The sequence below is a fragment of the Sesamum indicum genome, linkage group LG6 (genome assembly GCF_026168435.1).
Source record: "Sesamum indicum cultivar Baizhima isolate 11 linkage group LG6, ASM2616843v1, whole genome shotgun sequence".
NCBI classification, from domain to species: domain Eukaryota; kingdom Viridiplantae; phylum Streptophyta; class Magnoliopsida; order Lamiales; family Pedaliaceae; genus Sesamum; species Sesamum indicum.
Window position 1 is genome coordinate 7,961,864 of NC_142662.1, and position 14,588 is coordinate 7,976,451.

The window sequence follows — 14,588 nt, forward strand, 5'->3', positions numbered from 1 at the left end:
CCTCATCCACTGCTGTTAATATTATTAAGAGGAAAAGTTTAATATAATTATTTTTTTAAGTGTATTACATTACATTTACAAATATTAGAAAGAGTAAAAAGAAATGGTTGGATGAGAAGGCAAAGGCAGGCGTCAGCTGTTTCATCATAATCATCACTGCGTATTATGTATCTGGTCAACGTAGTCCAATTTGATTAGTCCACTTCCTCCACCTAACCTAACTATTCCCTTTTTTCTTAATTCTTTCTTAGTAAATATTGAACTAGTTATTACATACCACTGCTCTTCATTACACCTATCTATCAACCTCAATTGTTATGTAGATACTCATTTCCATTTTTGGAATTGGATATAAGGGAGACAATTGCTTGCTGCTCATACAGATGGAGATCTTGTTAATGCTTGTCCCAACCCCATCATCATTTCCATCTACCTAAACAATTTGAATGACAACAAGTTGGAAATTAGCTGTGCTTCAACTTCAACCTCCACAACTTTACTACCAATTCTCTATGCTATAACAATATTAAAGACTAAAGTTTCAATTATCTATTGTGCTTGTGGGCCCTGCACTTGCCCAAGGATAACATCTTCACATCTCTCTCTCTCCTCCATAATTCACCCAAAATATCATATCATAAATACAAAAAATTCTAATTGTGATTGAATTAATATTAATTATGTAACAATTTACAGTAAGTTAGTTTTAGTTATTGGGGCTACTGGAGAAATATAAATAAGTAGTTGGCCCAGGATCCAATTTCACGGGCCCGCCTCTTAGACAGGAAGTTTTTAACTGCCAGAATTTGATACGACCACGTTTTGTTAAAGCAGTTGGGAATTATCACCGGATAACATACAATATTATTCAGTCACATGCTGATGACTCATCCACCTGTACGGACACACAAAAAGATTGCCTCCCCCATTATTTGTACAATAATCAATCTTTTTATTTATTACAAATTAAAAATGACACGTATAAATAATAAGAATACTATTATTTAGTCCCCCAACGACTAGGAATGGCAATTGGCCCAAAGAATTGAGGTCCCGACTCGGACCCATTCCATTTAGGACGTATTTGTATTGATTTTGGTGGATTCGGCACCGGTTAGGACTTGATTTGGGCAAATCCACCCCGTTAGCATCCTATCAAAAACAGTCTAGCAATTTGAGCTTCTATTCTCTCTTCTTAGAAGTCTCGGTGTTCAAACATTTGAATTAAATTTTTTGTTAAAATCGATTTTATGTTCTACTATATTTTACACACACCTGCCATGTGTATATAATATTTTTCCAAAATATATCATCCTTATACACGTAGATATGTTGTGAGCACGATTGGGTGCATGTATGGGAGGAACCAAAAAAAATTAATAATATCATTCATTTAACACAAAGTTATAGTTTGTAATGAAAAACAAAAGGGCCTCTGTCTAAAAAAGGAAGAAAAAGTATCATGTGAAAGTTTTTAGTCCGCAAGAGCCTCAAATTATGCTGCACAAGGGAAAAAGCAGCTTAATTGGGCATCCTAGTAGCTAGCTATCAACATGCAACCAAATTTTCACAGAAAGCTATACTATAACTCCAGTTAGTGATGTAGAACTAAAGCAAAAGATTCATCATCGAGCATGAGAGTATCCAGCAAGCTTTGCTAGCACACCAACCGCCAATGAGTTGATGTAGTTGTTGGTTCAGTCATGGACGAATTTGCACGTTTATCTTCAAAGTTATCGTTCTTGTCGGGCCCACCGACAATAGCGCCCGTTAGCTCGTTGGGGTTGGGTTCATTTGTGTTGTACCAATAGACGAAGCTCATACCGCAGTTAACTTCTTTATTCGGAGGCATTCGGGGGACAGAAGAACCCCTGTGGTGGGCTTGTGTTGGGGGTTTGTTGCCAAATCCAACCATGTATGATCTTTTTCTCGGGTTCTTGCCTAGTATATAGTCCATCTGCAGTTTCACTTGGATTCATCAGTTTTGGCAAAGATGTTGAAAACAATCTTCTTGTTTAGTGATGTTAAGATTGAAATGTAATGTTTTCTTGAAGAGGGTACTTCACCTGTTGCTTGTCAAAGGCCATCAAACGATCGGAACCAAATTTCTTGTCACCACAAATGACTTGTTGTTTATGGTTTGCTAGCAGATCGCCATAGTCACTAAACAGGAAAGCAGTGCCAGTGACATATTGGGTGTTAGCTCCATCTCTTAGATGAAGCAATCCTCCTGTCGAGTTTTGGCCAGAATGTCGGTTTACTAAACTTTTGAGTATCAGACATATTAGTGCTAGAAAGGTAAAGACCATCTGTAGTCATGGAGATGTCGGTACAACTAACCTGGAGAAATGTAAACCTGGTGATAGGGGCTATCAGGAAGTATAGAACATACAGAGCTGTCAGCTCTTCCTTGAAAGTGTGCAAATCCTTTTGGCCCTCCATGTAGAACTACAAATTTTATAAAGGAATTATGCTTGTTGATGCGGAGAATGGGATGCATGATGTAATGAAGACATCAAGAAAAGGAATCAGAATGTTACTTACGAGAGGAGAATTTGTGCTCCAGCATATTTAAGGTCCCAACTAAACTCAGAAACAGCAGCACTTATGGCCTCATCTCGTATATAATCCATGTACGTTGATCTTCTAGTTGCTTTATATAGCCACGTTGCTGCCCCCAACAACTCATCCTGCAAAGAGAAGTATGGAACTGGTTCATCTGTGCATGGTCATGGTGCAAAGTGCTTTTCTTGAAAAATGATTAAGAGCAGCACCATTTTAGCCAAACATGTGATCAGTAGAACGAGTTGAAGGGGAATGACAATTTTTTTCTGAAAACAAGGAGGAGGGATTACATTATAGCCTGAGTTGGAGCAATAGAAGGGACATTCTCCATCATAGGTTCCCTTGTATTTCTTTTCAAAGAAGAAGAGCTGCAAAAGGGAATCATTATCAAAGCAAATTATCTAGTGAAAAAGTGGTAGGTTTCTCCACTATCACATTTAACTGATAGATGATTGACAAGAATGAAACCCATTGGTTATAAGATACAGTAGTTAAAATACCAGTTTTCTCTGTTAAGGAGACGGCGAGCATAAGCATGATCAGCCCTTCTAAAGACCATAGAAGCAGCTGCCAGTGCAGCGCAAGTCTCCGCTGCGATCTCAGTTCCAGGTGTACTCCGATCAATCTTCAATACAGTTCTAGGTGTTTTCATGTTTTCCGGACTAATCCAGCATTCGTGATCCTTTTCAGGATCTCCTACCACAATAACAAATGCAATTCCATCAGTTCAACCTGTTTAATTTTAGACGTTCAATAAATACTTATAATCAAGATATCATATTTCCTTGCTTCTTATGCTTTCGAGAATAACAACCACTTAACTTCGGGACGATGGATTCCGCAACTTAATTTGGAAACAATGAATCTGGATTGTAATGTGGTATCTTACCTGACATACAAGCGATGACGTCTGCCACTGGCCTTCAGAAGATAATCAGTGCCCCAGCGGACAGCAGCGCGGACATTTTCCATTTCTCCAGCTGCTTGCAGCTCAGATTTATAAGAGATAGCAGCCCATGCTAAGGTTGTCACAGTAAAAGCTATTGGGAGGCCGTACTTGGCGTTATCACCCACGTCATAGTATCCTCCCACAAGGTCCTCCTGCAACATTAAGCGTCATCAACACACGATTGGAAGTTCATCAAAGTAATTCGTGGTTTAAGTACTGATGTGTCACAAACTACTTATCTATCAGCATGAATTTGACTTGCACATTGGATTTGGCTTAAACTATGTAGAATTATTATTACTTATGTCTGATATTACTATCAAGATAAGAACGTTAATGTTTTTTATATTACTATCAGGAGAAGAAAAATATGAGATTTCGTTGTAGTCTTAACATTATAAACGAAGACAAAGTCCTTCCATAGACAGGCAAACTTTCTGCATTCTTTTGTGGGTGCGTGCTCTGTGCTTTTTTTATAAGAAAGAATCTCTACATTAACAAGTTTGCCATCTTGCAGAGCAGAATCTCCTCTCCAAGACGGCCTGTGGTTTGTCGGGAGCTTTCCGGACCTCTGTGCCTCCAAGAAAATAATCGACTTTTTAAGGGTGACCTTGTAGTTAAACTCAGCACGTACAACTGAGGTAAGACCTCCAAAGATGACAAGGCATGTTATGATGTATTTATACAATCCCAGGCCGATTCCGTGGATTCCCATCAACGGGGACTTCATTTCAAGATTGTAATGTATCCAAGTAGCAAGATGCAAAAGGAATTGTCGGTGTCTTTACGTGTGTGCGGCAAGAGTATAATGCATCTGATGTAGGTAGCGCAAAATCAGGATTTTAGGGTCGGATCGCTGGGTTGAGATCGTTGATTCCCTTTTTTGAGCTACCTATTGTGGATCCTGAGAACACAACAATCGTAAGACTAGCCGAGACGCCCTCGGCGATGGCCCTCCGATACTTAAGTTAGAAAAGATGGGGTCGAAAATATAATAACGAGATCGAGTGAGATCACTAATATGGCGGTAAAATGAAGTGGTGAAAATGTGTCTGAATAATCATAAATGCGGATATTTATACCTGTACGGTACCCTCTATGTATACGACATGTGGCTCCAATAAGAACGAGCCACGTCATCTCTGTTAAAAGTCTGCTGCCGCCGCTGTCATACCTGTGCACTGGGTCCCACGCGTGCAGTTATATATACATGAAAAAAGGTAACTGAAAATACAGGGGTGTTTTGGTAAATATGTAACTTCCCTTATCATTACTCCCCCACTTCTCTTAGTGTCATTAATGACACTAAGGGAAGTGAACAATCACTATGTCAGTTGGAGGGATCTCGGCCCTCTGCCCTAAGCCACGTGTCTTCATCTGCTGGAATGTGAAAAGGCGCGCTTCCTCAAATATTCCCCTATATATAGGCCCTCATTTGAACTTTTTTGACCGCCCTGACTAATCGCATTCGATCTCTCCCTGCGAGCTACCTCCATTTTCCAGGTACTCCTCAATCCTCTTATTCCCGCTTTCGATATCATGTCTTCTAAGTCTAAGAGTGTTTCTGTTCATGTATCTGCTTCTGAGTCTACGTCGAACTCAGATTCGAGTTCGACTTCGGGATCGTCAGCGACCTCCCCAAGGGAGACCGCTGGCACTTCTCGCGATCCTACTTCTTCCATTCCCCAACACTCCAATCTTCCCGAGGAGGTAGCTGAATCCGATGACACCCCTGTCTTTCAAAAATATACTGAAATGATGCAACAAAAATCGTGGTTAGGAATAGCGAGCATCATTAAAACGACTCCTGTAGCGTTAAAAAGAAAATATTACATGCCTGCCGATTATGCTATTATCATTCCTCGCTCATTTGATCGCATGCATCAGCCCCCAGAAGGCTATTGTACTTTATCTGTGCTCCATTTAGATGCCGGACTTTGTTTTCCCTTACCTCGCGAAGTGAATAATATCCTCGTTCGGCTAGGTCTTTGCCCAATGCAATTATCTCCCAATTCTATCAGCCATATACTTCTGTTCATTATAGTTATGAAACACCTCGATTTGCCTTCCTCTTTCGACAATTTTTGGTCCTTGTACAATATTACTGCCTCTAAAAGATCGGGGGAGACCGGGTGGTTCTATTTAACTACATGCAAGGATTGCCGTTTCTTAGATGATTTGAGGTATAATGTCGGTCCTTGGCGTGATAGATATTTCTTTATACGACCTCCACCCGGGCAACCTTGGGATTTTTACTTGGGTTGGCGTGAGTCCAAACCCACACCCGAAACTTTTGGGGAGCGGTTCGAGAGCGACCTCATAAATTACATAACTCTGTTTTGGTACCTTCCGAAAGTACTACTACAGGAAAAAGTCTTGAAGCTCGCGGGCCTCTCCCCTACTCCTATTCCAGTCAAAAGCTCCTTAGGTGATTTCATAAATCTCATTTGCTTTCTTTTCCTTTTTAAGCGACCTCTAACAAACTTCTTCCTTGCAGAATCTGAAATCATGTTGGCTAGGATTGCGAACAAAACCAGAGCGAAGAAGGGTACATTACCACCTTCGGTTGATCGCGAATTAAAACGTGCAGCGGCGGCTGCCAAAGGAAAGTCCAAGGAGCGCGCACCTACTCCGACCCCATCTTCTACGGATGCTACAGCCTCCGAACAACCGTCAATTCTAGTTGAGGCAAGAGATCAAACGCCTGACGAGCAGGTGGAAGTAGTGGAGATATCCGAAGATCCGGGTCTGAAATGGAAGAGAGCAAGAGAAGCTGCGATCCCCGCAGCAGAAACAGTTGAGCCGACAGAGAGCAAGAGCGATCCCTCTTCGAAATCAACAAGACAAGGCAGACTCGAAGCCAAGCTTGCTGCTGATCGGGTCGCTGAGCTCGAAAGTAAGAGGAGGTTTGCCACATTTCAAGAGGCGTGGCAGCGGACGAGAGACGAGCGACCCTCCTCTACTCGAAGTGTTGAGATGTCCGGGGAAAAATGACTCCCCGACTGGAAGATATCCAAGAATAGCAGTGTTCTGCGGACTTTCGCCAGACAAGATTCGTGGGAGGTCTACAAGGCCGCTTGCCTCGAACGGGATCAAGTCATCCTTGCCCAAACTTCGCTCACATCCCTCGAGGAGCATTTCGCGCATAATATGACTCAGGTAACCATCCACTTATCCCTCTTGCGAACTGATTTTCCATAAACTAACTCGTTCCATTCCTACAGGCCATGACTTTTGCCCATAACATCTCCCTCCAATGTTCGGTGTGGAGGCATGACAAAATCCTCCTTGAAGCAAAAACTGTGGAGATGGAGAAGAAGTTTCTAGAGCAACAAGCACTGATCGAGTCCCTACAGTCAGAATCCCGAGAGAAAAGGGAGCTCGCATCCAAATTGGAGATTTCTGAAAAAGAGTTGGAGGAAGCTAGATCCACAGCTCAAACAGATCGCGCTGCTGCTTTCGAGGCTGGCAAGGAGCATGGATCAGCGGAAGGTCGGGATCAAGGCATAACTGAAGGTCGGGCCTTATTTTTGCAGAACCAAGAATTCCAAGATATGTTAAGTCAAGCTCGCTTAAATGGTGCTCGAGACTTTTTGAGATCGAGGACTTTTAGAGAAGCTGTGGAAAATCAGGCCTCGGACTTTATGATAGAGGGATTTGAGAAATGCCAAGGCCAAATCCAGAAGCTCGAAAGATTTGTTGAGAATTTCGATCTGGAACAATTGGATGTCTCCTTGGACAAGAACCTCGAGCCCTATCCCCCGGGTCCAGCTCCTGCCGATGACTTTCCTAAATTCCTGCCTTTGATGGATGAAATACCACCCCCATTTCCTCTTTTCGCTTTTCCTTTTTCATTGTTTCTCCCTGCTTAACAGCCAAATTATAACACTGCCTCGCAGTTCGTTGGTCGCATGTCACTTCCTCTACTCCTTGCGTCGTGGGGAACTTCATTTTTAAGTGGTACGTAGATACCACCGCTCTGAATTTGTTTAATCCTGGTCGCTCTAGTACCACATTATATGCGAACGGACTATCAACCACCACAAACTGAACCATGCAAGTCTTTTTTCTGGGTTCTTCCCCCAGGGAAACTGGCAGCTCTATCACACCTTCAGGAACGACCTCACTGCCCCCAAAGCCGACCAAAGGTGTCTGGATTGGCTTCAATCTCACATGTCCCAAGTCCATTTTCCTAAGAATATCACTGAAAATAATATCAACAGAACTACCATTATCTATCAATACTTTGTGTACCTGGTAGTTGGCGATGTCCATTTTTATGACCATGGGATCGTTCTGGTCAGGCGTATCCGCACTCATATCTTCATCTCCAAAAACTATATTTTCTTATTTTTCTACGTGCATCATTTGCTGTCCGTATCTGGATCTACTCTCCCTAGCATATTTTTTCCTCGACCTCATTGAATCTCCATTCGTCGGTCCACCTGATATAGTATGGATTATACCCTTCATGGGTGGATTATCCCGAGCTGTACTCTTTCCTGCCTTGTCCTTTCGGTGTCGCTCTCGGCTCCGCGACCTACTGCAATCACTCGCTTCAGCTCTCCTGTCAATCAGATGTTTAAAATACCCTTGCCTCACCAGCCTTTCGATCTAGTCTCTCAATTGGTAGCAATCCTCCGTGTTATGCCCTTTGTCTTTATGGAACCTGCAATATTTATGTGAGTTTTTCTTAGCCGGGGTATCACGCATCTTACTCGGCCATTGCAGGAGGCCCTCCTTCTCGACCATCGTCATCACCCTCTCTCTAGTAGTTGTCAATGGGGTGTACTTGTGATATCGAGGCACATACGGCCCTCTTTGTTCACGATCCTTTTCAGATTGTTGCTTGCCCTCTCGCGATCGTTCTCCTCTCGATCGTCCTGGATCCCTTGTCCAATTGTTGTCCTTCATAGCATTCATCTCTTCCTCATCAATGTATTTTTGAGCCATTTTCATTAATTGCTCTGTTCCCATTGGTGGGTCTCGAGCCAATGTTGATGCGAAGGGGCCTTTCTGCAAACCATGTATTAGGATGCTCACCATCATATCTATCCTTAAATCCTGGACTTCCAACACCTCGTTATTGAATCGTCCCATGAAGGCCTTCAAGGTTTCATCCTCCCTCTGTCTGATCGTGAATAGGTGGGTGGTTGACCTCTTCGCTTTTCTTTTGCTGGCAAAATGGAAAGAAAATGTATAAATTAACTGTTTGTAAGAGTCAATTGTTCCACTACCTAAGCTCGTGAACCATTCCTGTTCAAGGTAGTGACAAACAGCTTCGTTTTGATCGGGTCCGTCTGGCCGTAGAGATTCATGACCAGATCGAATGCGGCAACGTGTTCCCTAGGATCCTTGCTCCCATCTAGGGGTGGGCAATCGGGTCGGGTTCATCGGGTCCCGACCCGACCCGATCGGGTTCGGGTAGAAGAAGACGGTTTGTTCGGATTTTTATGGCGGGTTCGGATAATCCGAAACCCGCCTATTTGTTAGTCGGATCGGGTATCCGACGTCAAAAGGGGGGAAATTAATAGGGTTCCTGTCTTCTGCAGCTCTGCTCATTTCTTCCTCTCTACTTCTCTAGTCTCTGCTCCTGCGTTTCTTCCTCTCTCAGTTCATTTCATTTCTTCCTCTCTCTCACCGTTGCCGTCGCCGTCGCCGTCGCACGAGACTCTCTCTCACCGTCGCCGTCGCCGCCGCCTGTCCTGTTGCCATCGGCCCACCCCTACACAACATCTGGAAACAGTGGGGTAAACATCTTCTTGAAGTGTTAATTCTCCTTTGACTTTATCATTTCTTTTGCTATCTGATGTGTACAGCTTATCATATGTGTAGTTTGATGTCAGTGGAAACTGAGTTGCTGAATGTACTTATGTGCTCCTGATGATGTTTACTGCATGATATGTGGCAATTTGAGTTGTGAATTTATTGTTAATCATTTGATTTTCTTTTGCTTGTCTAGCCGGACCTCCACTCAGTTCCCTGTAGCATTACTAGATGATACTATTGGAACGTGGTTGATCTCGTAAATCTTTATCATAATATTATGCTATATCCATCTCAACCTTTCATTCTTTCTTTCCCCATAATCTGACCTCCAAAAGCCTCGAGCCTGATGGTTGGAAACAAGAAATAACAAGACACCAGGCTGTGACATAAATGAGGAAGAATGGAAGATGCATAAAATTTATTCACATTGCGGTCTAGCATGCTTTACTCTCTCTGTAGGCTGATGTGTTTGTCTATCTAACTAGGAAGTGGAGTACACTTAAACCACACACAATCATCACACTGAGCCCTGGGTCTTTTTCATTAACCTTTAGATTACTTGTGTTAACTAATTCTGATAGGAGTTTCTTATATTTAATCGTGGATGGGGAAGCAGCTCAATTGTTTAATGACAGAAATCAAATTTCTGTCATGAAGAAATGAAAAGAGAGTAGTTTTTATCGTGTAATCAAATACTCCTTAAACATGTCATGCATCATAAAAGGAAATAATACCACCTGCAGCTCAGTGTATTAACTCTGACAAACTGAATACAATCCTTAGGAAACAAAATCATTTAGCATGAATACATTATACATGGTACAAACCCCTAACAGGGGAAATCCAAGAAAATAGAACATGCCTAAATATCAATAGGCTTAATTACAACAAGATTTTGAAATTTTAAATCAGCAAATATATTTTAATTTGAAATATTACCTTAATATTATTATTGTTGTGGATGTTTTACCTTAAATATTACCTTAATATACTTTTCGTCCATTGATTACGGGATCTTATGTATCTTACATGTGGATGTTTTTTAATCTTGCAGATGTCAAATTCTCAATCTCAATCTTCACCTACTGTAGACTTATCAGATGCTCAAGATCAAGGCATAAATATGAACATGGTTCATAATCAGGTCAGTGGTGATCATGTTGACTTTGATGTTGATAAGGGTATGGATATGTCAGAGGATGAGGACGATATTCCACTTGATTCTAAGAAAAGAAAAAAGAGGGTAGTGACTTCTAGATCACCTTGGTGGGACCATTTCCAATGTTTGCTATTCCATCAAGAAGGACAATAACAAAAGACATTTTCCATATGTATGTCAATGAAAGAGCAAAATTGAAGTCATTTATTAAAAATCATGCTCAAAGGGTTTGCATTACAACAGACACTTGGACATCTATTCAGAAAGTCAATTACATGTGTCTCACTGCTCATTTTATTGATGATGAATGGAATTTACATAAGAGAATTTTGAATTTTTGTCCAATTATCGGACACAAAAGTGAAGAAGTTAGTAGAGGTGTTGAGAAATATTTGCTTGAATGGGGTATTGATAGGATTTTTACTATTACTGTTGATAATGCATCTTCTAATGATGGAGCTATGGTTTATTTGAAAAAGAAACTTGAAAACTGGGGTCAAAATATTTTAGGTGGAAAATATGTGCACATGAGGTATATAGCACATATAATCAACCTTGTGGTTCAGGATGGTTTGAAAGGGAAGGATGAGCATGAGGCAATATCTCGTATTAGAGGGGCAGTTAGGTACGTGAGAAACTCTCCGGCTAGGTACAAAAAATTTCAAGAATGCGCTGAATTTATTGAAACAAAGAAGTTATTGTCTCTTGATGTACCTACCAGATGGAATTCCACCTATTTGATGTTAGAAGCTGCGACATGTCTTAAAAGGGTATTTGATGCTTATGAAGATATTGATCTTGCTTATAAGAATGATCTTTCAAAGAAACCATTTGATGGGGTTCCTATTGAATCTGATTGGATTGGGCAAAGATGCTATTGAAGTTTTTGAAGCATTTTTACAATCTCACATTGTGCATTTCCGGTTCTTCATATGTCACATCTAATATTGTGTTCCATGAAATATGTGAAGTTGATTTGCTTCTCCGACGATGGTTGCATAGTGATGATATTGAATTAAGTGATATGGCAAGAAAAATGAAATAAAAATTTGACAAGTATTGGGGATCAATTGAAAAGATGAATATGGTTTTGTATTATGGTGTGATACTTGATCCACGTCACAAATTGGGGTTTGTAGAATTTTCGTTTGATAAATTATATGGTGGTATTGGACAAAATGATGTAATGAAAGAGAGGGTACGAGATGGTCTTCATGAGTTGTTCAATGATTACAAGTTAAGATATGGATACGCTCTTCAAGGAACTTTAGAAAGCCCGGGTTCATCGTCTAGTCATGTTTCTTCATCTTCTTCCTCATCAAAAGAAATGTTTATGCATGATGAAGAGAGCGAGACTCGCAGGTTTTCTTTACAACAAGAGTACATGATGTACATGACAGGAGGAAAAGATCACGTGAAATCAGAGTTAGAGAAGTATCTCGGTGAGGATGTTGAAGAGTATAGGGAAAAGTTTGATATATTAAAATGGTGGAAAGTGAACACTCAGAGGTTTCCGATTCTCTCAAAGATGGCTCGAGATATATTGGCAGTTCCTGTCTCGACTGTTGCTTCAGAGGCCGCATTTAGCACTGGTGGACGTGTTCTTGATGCATTTAGGAGCTCACTATCTCCTAAAATTGTTCAAGCTATTATTTGTGCTCAAGATTGGATCCGTAAAGATTCCAAGCCAATAAGCATAGAAGAAGATTTAAGTGAAATTGAAATATTTGAGTAAGGTACTTTTTATTTTCTCTTTTGCTTTGTTTTATATTAAATTCTATATACTTTTATTTATATAAATCTCAATTCTTTTTTTTTTTTTGTTTTCTTGTAGAGTTGACAAAATTGGGAGTCGATTCAACCATAATTGATATTTGACTGGACTACTTTGGACTTTGGAGTTTGGACTTTGGAATATTTTGGATGTGGTACTTCACAATTCACATTATTGTAAATTGATTATTAGAATGTAATGACTTGATGGATTATTTTGTTCATGTTGATATTTGCAAAAATTGAATGTCTCTTGTGACTCTTTGCCATTGCAATTTATTTTATGAATAAAATTTGATTACTTCATAATAAAAAAAAAATTAAACTCGGGCAAAACTACCCGAACCCGACAGTCGGGTACCCGACTAGCCGGGTACCCGCCCTACTCGGGTTCGGGGTCGGGTACCCGACCCGTGGAACCCGAACCTGAGGTACCCGACCCGACGCCCACCCCTACTCCCATCGTACTTGGGCAGATCCGGGATCCTTGCTCCCATCGTACTATCTACCACCTCCAACAGAATCCGATTGGTGAAGGGTGAGCTTCTATTCTGCGATACGATCTCTCCCCTTTTTTTCAACTCTTCAATTTGCTTTCCTAACTGTTCAATCTGCTTCCCAACTCTATCCACCTCCGCTCGCGATATGCCTGGTTGTCTAGCAGTCGTTTTCCTACTAGCCATCGTTCTTTTGCTGGTTACTTCATTTGATAGGGTTCTCTCGGGGCCTTTTTCAGACGCCCTTGAGACCTCTCTCCTTTGTTCCGCTTCTAATTCTTGAAATAACTGCCTCTTAACCCCTTCTCTAGCAGGGGTTACAATTCTGTGTTCGTATTCCACGATGGCCTTCCTGCTCGCCTCCTCAATCATACGCTGTAACTCTTCCCTAGTCATTTGTACCATCCTCTCCTCTCCTTTACCTAGGGTTTCCTCTATCGGCTGATCCCGTCGTGATGACCCTTACATTCTCAACTCGTTCTCAAATTCCCACAGACGGCGCCAAATGATGTAGGTCGCGCGAAATCAGGATTTTAGGGTCGGATCACTAGGTTGAGATCGTTGATTTCCTCTTTCGTGCTACTTGTTGTGAATCCTGAGAACACAACAATCGTAAGACTAGCCGAGAAGCCCTCGGCAATGGCCCTCCGATGCTCAAGTTAGAAAAGATGGGGTCAAAAATATAATAACGAGATCGAGTGAGATCACTAATATGGAGGTAAAATGAAGTGGTGAAAACGTATCTGAATAATCATAAATGCGGATTATTTATACCTGTACGGTACCCTCTATGTATGCGACACATGGCTCCAATAAGAACGAGCCACGTCATCTCTGTTAAAAGTCTGCTGCCGCCGCTGTCATACCTGTGCACTGGGTCCCACGCGTGCAGTTATGTATACATGAAAAAAGGTAACTGAAAATATAGAGGTGTTTTGGTAAATATGTAACTTCCCTTATCAGCATCCAAGTAGCAAGATGCAAAAAGAATTCCCGGTGTCCTTAAGTGTGTGCGGCTCTGTGTGATAGAAGGTTTAGTACATTAGTTCCTTCTTGTTTGATGAGGCAAGATAAAGAAGTGTGGTGGTTGAGCGGAAGAGGGTCATGTGGCAAGTTTGGCTTTGTTTCTGTGATTTGGCGGGAACTTAGCTGAAAAGTTCTTTATTGGCAGTTAGGCGGCATTGACAACCAATGGACTCTTATAAGTGAAGTAGAGATAAAATGGGAGAGTCAAACGTTGTACTTGCCTTTTTATTGCTTTTCTCAAATTCTTTCAGCTGCTTCGAGTAAAACAAAAAAAGCTTGTTGCTATATTTATACATATGCTTAATCTTGTTTACCCCTTTTTTCTATGCCATCCTAAGATAAGTATAAATCCCAAACGGAACATGACTTGAGAAGCTCCTTTTAGTTACAAATGTTGCATCCTAAATCCATGCAAGATCCCCATGCAGTAATTAAGAGTAGCAAGGATAACAGCGCGTTCGGATCAAATTTCTTGTTTCCATAATTGGATTTGGACGGTATCTGTTGTTTTAAGTGACAATTTTCGTCGAAAAAGCACAAATTTCTTGTTGGATTGGAACTGCATCTGTTCTTTTAATTGACTATATTTTTATCTCAAGTACTGACATCAACCGATAATACTTTGTTTCGCCCAATATAAGGAGAAATTGGTGAGGGGAATTTCATCTATCATGTAAAGTTTGTTCAACAGTGGCAAGTTCAAATCTGGGTGTATTTGTTTCCAGAATCGACTTTCAACGAGGGTCAATCCGTATATTACTTCTCAAACACGCACCTCTTTAGACACAACCATCCAAACAAAACACAACATAATATGTTCCTCCAAAAAATTGATATTCCACAAGAAACC

The 14,588-nt window shown here is 41.1% G+C and overlaps 1 protein-coding gene and 1 pseudogene across 1 annotated transcript; one reads left to right on the plus strand and one right to left on the minus strand.

Annotated features, from left to right (window-relative positions):
• Positions 1-1,625: 1,625 nt before the first annotated feature.
• Positions 1,626-4,229, minus strand: GH9A4 (glycosyl hydrolase 9A4). The gene is given in 10 exon segments (XM_011083912.2): positions 1,626-1,693; positions 1,696-1,957; positions 2,067-2,230; positions 2,341-2,403; positions 2,406-2,448; positions 2,541-2,690; positions 2,856-2,937; positions 3,069-3,266; positions 3,455-3,666; positions 4,008-4,229. Coding segments are annotated over 10 exon segments (1,464 nt in total).
• Positions 4,230-10,717: 6,488 nt separating this feature from the next.
• On the plus strand, positions 10,718-12,177 carry LOC148787696 (zinc finger BED domain-containing protein RICESLEEPER 2-like; annotated as a pseudogene).
• The last annotated feature ends 2,411 nt before the right edge of the window (positions 12,178-14,588 follow it).